Below are 7,399 nucleotides of genomic sequence, written 5' to 3'. Positions count from 1 at the left end.
AAGAAGTAAATTATAATGTTTATCCATAAAAGTTAAAATGCGACCAAATCTACCAATAAATAAAATTATCATTTAAATTCTTTTATCATACACAGACTATATTTTATAGATAAAAAATTACTTTCATTGGTTTATGAATGATTTATGAGTCTTCAGGATAAAAGTATTAGTTTATTGTAATATTTTATTTTTGAAATTCCATTAATATTTTTTCCCCTCTTACTTGCTGCAACAAGCCAACTATCAACTCCCTCGCTTTCCTTCTCTTGTGTGTATAAAGAGCCACACCACCAAACCAACGAGGCAACAACAACAACAACTCTTCTTCCCTTTCTCTCTCTTTCTCTTTCTCTCTCATTCCCTCTCTTTTTCCAACTGTTTCATGCAAAGCCATTTCTAGGGTTTTTTTTCCAGTTCTCGCCATTCACTCTTTCAATTCCGTAATCGCTGCAAAGGTACTTCGTCGCTATGGCATTCCAAGCCAAGAAGCTCATCAACAATCCCGATGGTGCGCTCTTTCTCTCACTTTATCTTTCTTTCTTGTTCGCTTTGCTCCGTTCAATTTCTCGCCTGTGTAGGTGAAAGTCGGTTGCGATTTTGTTTTGTTCGTTTCTTTCAACTATTCGGTGCTCTTTCGCTAATTTCTTCACTCTTTCTTGTTTCATGAGGTGAAATCGCGTTTCTTGTTTGCGTCATTTTGACTGTTAGAGGTTCTTGCGTTGTGTTGACTTTAGTAGCATTTATCTTTGACTGAAAGGGACTGAGCTTAAAATGAGTTGAAATCGATTCTTGTTTTTGGTATCGGTCAATGAGAACTTCGTATAGCGGCTCTGATTTGATGCTTTGCTTTTAATCTTAGCGACGTAGTGTTTTACTATGAGAAGATATAATAGCGGTGTTGTTAGTTAGGTTCCTACCTTGGAGTTGCATTTTTACACTGGCGCGGCAGTTTCACGACTCTATTCTTTAGCGGCAAATAGGTTCTTGTTTTTAGATCGGTCAATGAGGACATTGCTTTTATTTGTTTTAATTCGAAGATGTTGATTCAATGAGGAAAGATGATAGCGGTAGTACACCAGTATTAGCATATTCTCACTAGTACTGTGGTATATGAAATTGAAAACTAGGAAGATAGTGCTTGTTTTCAGATCGGTCAATGACGACTTTGTGGAATTGCTCTGAATTGATGATTTTCATTTTACCTACTTTAGTTCCAACATGTCGATTCAAAGTGGAAAGTTGATGGCGGTATTATTAGCTAGGTTCCTGTTTTGCAGATTCTCAATTTCTCACTTAGCACCGTAGTTCCAAGATTGTGTTCTCAAACTGCTATATAATGTGAATATGTGATAGAAAGGAAGATTATACTTTATCTTGAACTCTAGATCTTTTGGAACAAAATTAATCTTGATTCTTTGTTAATATAATTTATTGTAGATGTTGTGACTGAATTCATTGAAGGCCTTGTGGAGACGTACCCTGGTTTACAGTACTTAGATGGATTTCCTCAGGTGATTACACATACAGAAACATGTATGGCTGTGTTAAATATATGAGAGGTGTCCATTTATTTTTGTTGGCTTGAATGCAGGTGAAGGTTGTATTACGTGCAGATGTTTCAAGTGCAACAAATGATAAAGTTGCAGTCATATCAGGTCTGTGACTATCCATCCGATGTTCCTTTTTGTTTTAATTTCTGTGAATTGTAGCATAGGATACTTATCGATGCATATAGGAATAGACAAATGGTTCATGAATTGTCGTACAGGATTTGGTCCACCTATTGTAAAAAGGTAGAAAGGTTGCAAGTGGGAAGAATGGGACATAGATCTATGCTATTTAGCCCTATGAAACATATCTAAGATCAGTAAAACGAAATATTATATGGTGCTTTTGTAACTATGTTTTCATACCCAAAGTGTTATCATGAAAATTTTTATCCAATCCTACATTCCACAGGGGGAGGAAGTGGCCATGAGCCTGCTCATGCTGGATATGTAGGAGAAGGAATGCTGACAGCAGCTATCTGTGGAGATGTCTTTGCTTCCCCACCAGTTGATTCAATTCTAGCTGTATGCTTTCCTTTTATTATGGATGGCATGTATATATCACACATCAGTTATTCTGAAGCATCTCTTATTATTGAAATTTAGGGGATACGAGCTGTAACTGGACCTATGGGATGTCTTCTGATTGTGAAGGTATCCTTTTTTTTTGTTCCCTTCGTGTTTGGGTAATACTTTAGCTCATTGACTTGTTAAATTACAGTCTTTAGAGTGGTCTTTTGGATCATCATGTATGTTGGATAAGCTATACCCAAAGTTATTGTAAGCTGTTAAATTGGAAAAATATAGTGTGAAAGATTAATTGTAAGATTCTTACGTTAAACTAATAGAACGAAAATCAAAACATTTTCAAATCAACTTTGAGCTATGAATAAGTGATTTCTCATTTCTGCACATACGTGGTCTGTTTATGAGCAGTCATTAGGATTTGCTCTTGTTTTTTGATTCATAGTATTCCAAATTTGGGTGTTGACAGAATTACACTGGTGATCGATTGAACTTTGGTTTGGCTGCTGAGCAAGCAAAAGTTGAAGGTTATAAAGTTGAGGTACTGCTAGCCAGAATTATCTCATCTAGTACTTAGTTTTGTTATGTAGATAAAGTATGACTGAATTTTGCGAATGCAGACTGTAATTGTTGGTGATGATTGTGCACTACCACCGCCTCGAGGGATTGCTGGGAGAAGGGGCTTGGCAGGGACTATTTTGGTTCATAAGGTTCTCTCAGAAATCCACTTCTGATTTTTCAGCATTCTTTTATTTGCCCTGTTCACACATCCACTTTGAACAGCACTATTTTATGCTTGCATATATTGGACTTTCTGGCCTGTTTGTCAATGTTTATTTTATTTTCTTGTTGAACTTAGCATTGTTTTAAATATGATAGATAATTATGGTATTAATGCAAGATAGTGAATGATCTTTGGAATGAGCCTGGACGACAAAATGCCTTCCACACTATCTGCTGCTTCCTCTATTTTTCACATACCCCTCCATGTTTCCATTACCATCCATACTAATCCCTTGTCATGGGTGGACGTTCGTTTATTTAGATTAGACCCTTCTTTTAATTCTTAACATAATTCACCTTTTCCATCTTCAGCTCATTCATAATTCCGCATTTCATTTTTTGCTTCCTTTTTTCATGAACATTCAGTGGTCCTCCAATGGTTGGTAATCTTGCAGAACAACTCAGCTCTTCTCATGTATTATCATTGGTAATTTATCATTTACCTGCACATTTTGTTGATTGCGGCAGGTTGCAGGGGCAGCAGCTGCTGCTGGCCTTCCTCTTGCTAAGGTTGCTGCAGAAGCAAAACATGCCTCTGAATTGGTGGGGACAATGGGTGTTGGTTTAACTGTGTGCACACTTCCTGGTCAAGTTACATCAGATCGTTTGGGCCCAGGGAAGATAGAACTGGGGCTTGGAATTGTGAGTTTCCTTTAGTTAGGCACCTTCTTTGCAGTAGCGTGAACAGCTCGCTCTATGTTTTATGTTCTGGGATGAGTTCTCTGTTTACTTTTTCTTTTTTGATCTCCCTAGTCACTGAAGTTTGTCTTTATTCTCTACTAGTGCCATTTCTCATTAATTTACAAATAATGATGAATATCAATGCTACTTTTTTTGCTTTCTTTCTTTCCTTTTCATTTTATTTATTTATTTATTTTACAGCATGGAGAACCTGGTGCAGCTGTTGCTGATCTTCAGCCAGTGGATGTGGTGGTTTCTCATGTTCTGAATCAAATATTGTCCACGGTATGTTGCAATATTTTATGGAAAACTTTTGATTGTTGTGTACCGTTAACTCTCTAAAGAAATGTTCTTGCGACATTGTGGTACCACATCAAGAATAAAGTTCACTACTTGTGTGTTCGTCATGGACTTTGATGCTAATCATAGTTTAACCCAAAAGTTCTATCTTATCACAAAGTTCTAGTATTGCTTGAATAGGTTTGGCCGTAAGTATATATGTTTGTGTCCCTTTTTGGAGTTATCATTCCTATGAATGAAGTTACAATGCTTTCTTTTGGTAATGTTACCAGGAAACGAACTACGTTCCAATAACTCGAGGTGGTAGAGTGATCCTCATGGTCAATGGGTATGTTTACGGTATCATATATGTTTAAAAACTGAAATTAAGATTTTGTAGCTCTTAAATTCTCTTATATTGTTCTTGGGACTTGAGCACCATTTTATGAAGACATTCCTATACGTATATATCTGTGATTGAACTTAGCTTCATAGATATTCTCATCACACAACGTTGAAAAGCAATGTTTATGCTATCTACACCTATTATTGAAAATATACTGGTCTTCTCTTTTATTTATGTGCATTCTTTTTAGAATGTTTCTTTTTTGTGTGCGCTAAATTTTATCTGTTTTGATTCGAACCCTGGACACCATAATTTAATGCCTTCTCAAGTTTTATTGACCTTATGCAAGTTCTTCACTTGCAGGCTTGGTGGCACCCCTTTGATGGAGCTAATGATTGCAGCAGGAAAGGCAGTTCCAAGATTGCAGCTAGAGCATGGGCTGGCTGTTGACAGAGTTTACACAGGGACATTCATGACATCCCTTGATATGGCAGGTTTGTCACATCATTAATTCTCGTTGTGATTCATCAAGCAGTTCTAACTAGTATTTATTTCAGGTTTCTCGATATCTATCATGAGGGCTGATCCACCTATTCTTGAGCGATTAGATGCCAGTACCAAAGCACCGTCTTGGCCTGTTGGAGTTGATGGTCAGTAATTTCTTTAGTTGTTAATAACTGGATTATTCTAATAACTTGCCTCTGGATAATGTTTGTTCAAATGTAATATTGATGGAACCATTAAACTACTAGTTCATTGAACTTTTGAACTTTCTTCTCTTTTAAGGTGTTCACCCGCCTACTAAGATTCCTATTCCAGTCCCGCCATCTCCATCAGCAAAGGGCGATGAGGTATATACTTCATACACAGGGAATTACGTCATTTCTTCCATGACATTTAGCAGTTGTGGTTGAGAAGTAGTTAAAGGAAAATTATATTCAAACATGTTTGTTACAAGTTTATTTGGCTCATTGGTTAGTGGCATTTTGACATGGTTGAATATTTTTATTAGAAATTTACACCACCCTTTCCACATAGAAAAATTCTGTGATGAGTACTAGTATAACAACTTACATATAGAGACACTCAGGAAAAAATGATGTGACACAATAACAATTAAATTTACCTTGAAAAGCCAGTGAATTGTTAGACTTGTGTCCTTTCCATCCAAGAATCTCTGTGCTTTGTAATACTTCCTAGTGCATACTGCATCAACAACAACCAAGTCTTGTCCAACTAAGTGAAGTTAGCTATATGGATCAAATGATACCTTACTGAGTTGTCGTAATTCATGTTTATGTTTATGCTTCAGTCCACCATCAATTTCTGTACTTCTTGCTGGAAGCCCAAAACCAGCATCTGGCCACTGATTTTTCTCGTGATATCTTTGGCATGATCATAATATATTTCTCATAGTTATGATTATTCTCCTTTCTCACATGTTCATGCTATTGGTGAATCTGGTAAAAATAGAATTGACTTGTCAATATCATTTGAAAGCTGGTTGAGTTTTATTAAATCTATGTTAATCAAGTCAACTGTATATGTACTTATATCCTGATATAATTTTTGAAATATGGTTCCTATGTTTACTTTACATAAGCCACAGAGACGACCTCTGCAGCTAAGTGAGCAAGGCCAAGTCCTTGAGATTGCCATTGAAACCGCTGCAAATGTTATTCTAGATCTTAAGGACAGCCTAAATGATTGGGACAGTAAAGTTGGTGATGGTGACTGTGGATCAACTGTGAGTCCTGTCCTCAAAATTGTCTATTATAGCTGTTGAAGTATCATGGGAATTACTTGATTTATATGGTTCAACTTCTGCAGATGTATAGAGGCGCAAAAGCCATTCTGGAGGACATCAAAAAGTAAGTCTATGTCCTATTTGTTTAGGTATATCTTTGTTTGTACTCTTGGGGACAAGTTACTGCAAAAGCAATTGCCAATTTGAATTGTAATCACATTCTGACCTGAACTGCTGTTTTTTTGTTCACAGCTATCCTCTGAACGATGCTGCAGAAACTGTCAATGAAATTGGATCAACAATTCGAAGAGCCATGGGAGGAACAAGTGGAATCATGTATGATGCTATACTTACGCCATTGTTGAAGTTTAACTAATTATGCTGTTTGAGTATTGCTTTCAAGAAACTTTCTCTTTTCAGATATACAATTTTCTGCAAGGCAGCATATACACAGCTGAAACCAAGCTCTGGTTCTGTTGTCACGCCAAAACAATGTGGGAACTCCAATATGGCTACCTTAATTTCAGAGTTAACTTTTCCTTTTCCCTTTTTTACTGTCAATCCCTCATGAGTTGTTTGATTTTCAGGGGCTGAGGCACTTGCGGCTTCCATTGCTGCTGTTAGTAAATATGGGGGATGTATTGTTGCTTTATAGAAAACAAAGTCGGGTTACGTGAACCGTTTCTACGTTGAAAATATCTTATGGTTCTTGTTTCTTGATAATGATATAGAACAAGTAGCATCTTCTGGGTTAACATTATTCCAGTTTGGCAATGACAATCTAGTGTTAAAATAATGAGGGAAAAAAAATGTAGCAAATATACGAGTATGGATAATCTAACATCCTAAAAATACTTACTAGTGGTGCACTGGTCTCTCTCAAAAAGAACATACATATTTGCATATAAGTTTTTTCCTTTTTATTTAATGTTAATATTTGCATCATAATTATGAGTGTCATATTTGTTGGCAATATTTGCATGAAAGGACGTGAAGAGAATCCCCGAAAGTGATTGGCGTGATGGATCCGTCGTTTTCTGGTGAAGGTGAGTCATGAGTTTTGATGCATGGAGTTTATCTCTCCATTCGGACCTGCAATGAACTTGGTTATTGTGACGACCGAGTGATATGATGGTCTCTTCTTATAAACATGCGCGACATGGAACTTCAGACTTCCATTGGATTTGGATGGGCGACATGTTGTATTCTTATAAACATGCCCGCCCTTTCCGCTTAGTAATGCTTCTGCCACTCTTCCACTCCCACTCTCAGCTACACCACAAACAAACGTGTCATCACACCACCACCCATTACGTTTTGCTTCACTCATCCCATGTTTTCTGTTCTTGCTAAACTTAGCAAAAATGTAAAAGATTAAAGTAAATTAAAAGTGAGTTTTTTACTTGTGGTATAGAATAACTTGATTACGAGAAAGATAAGTATAAAATAATACACTAAAAAACACGAGCTAAATAAGTATGGATTTGGATC

General features: G+C 36.6%; 1 protein-coding gene across 1 annotated transcript; it reads left to right on the top strand.

Moving 5' to 3' along the window:
- Positions 253 to 6,563, top strand: LOC107641090 (putative 3,4-dihydroxy-2-butanone kinase). Its single transcript, XM_021123955.1, has 18 exons — positions 253 to 508; positions 1,438 to 1,511; positions 1,592 to 1,655; positions 1,960 to 2,072; positions 2,154 to 2,201; positions 2,542 to 2,613; positions 2,693 to 2,782; positions 3,324 to 3,497; positions 3,738 to 3,821; positions 4,109 to 4,164; positions 4,525 to 4,655; positions 4,719 to 4,811; positions 4,948 to 5,012; positions 5,771 to 5,908; positions 5,992 to 6,032; positions 6,161 to 6,244; positions 6,329 to 6,402; positions 6,496 to 6,563. Exons 1-18 carry the CDS (start codon positions 469 to 471, stop codon positions 6,561 to 6,563), a joined length of 1,509 nt encoding a protein of 502 aa, XP_020979614.1. The 5' UTR covers positions 253 to 468.

This window comes from Arachis ipaensis, chromosome B05, assembly GCF_000816755.2.
Source record: "Arachis ipaensis cultivar K30076 chromosome B05, Araip1.1, whole genome shotgun sequence".
NCBI classification, from domain to species: domain Eukaryota; kingdom Viridiplantae; phylum Streptophyta; class Magnoliopsida; order Fabales; family Fabaceae; genus Arachis; species Arachis ipaensis.
Note: the sequence above shows the minus strand (reverse complement) of the source record. Positions and strands in the feature narration are given on the sequence as shown.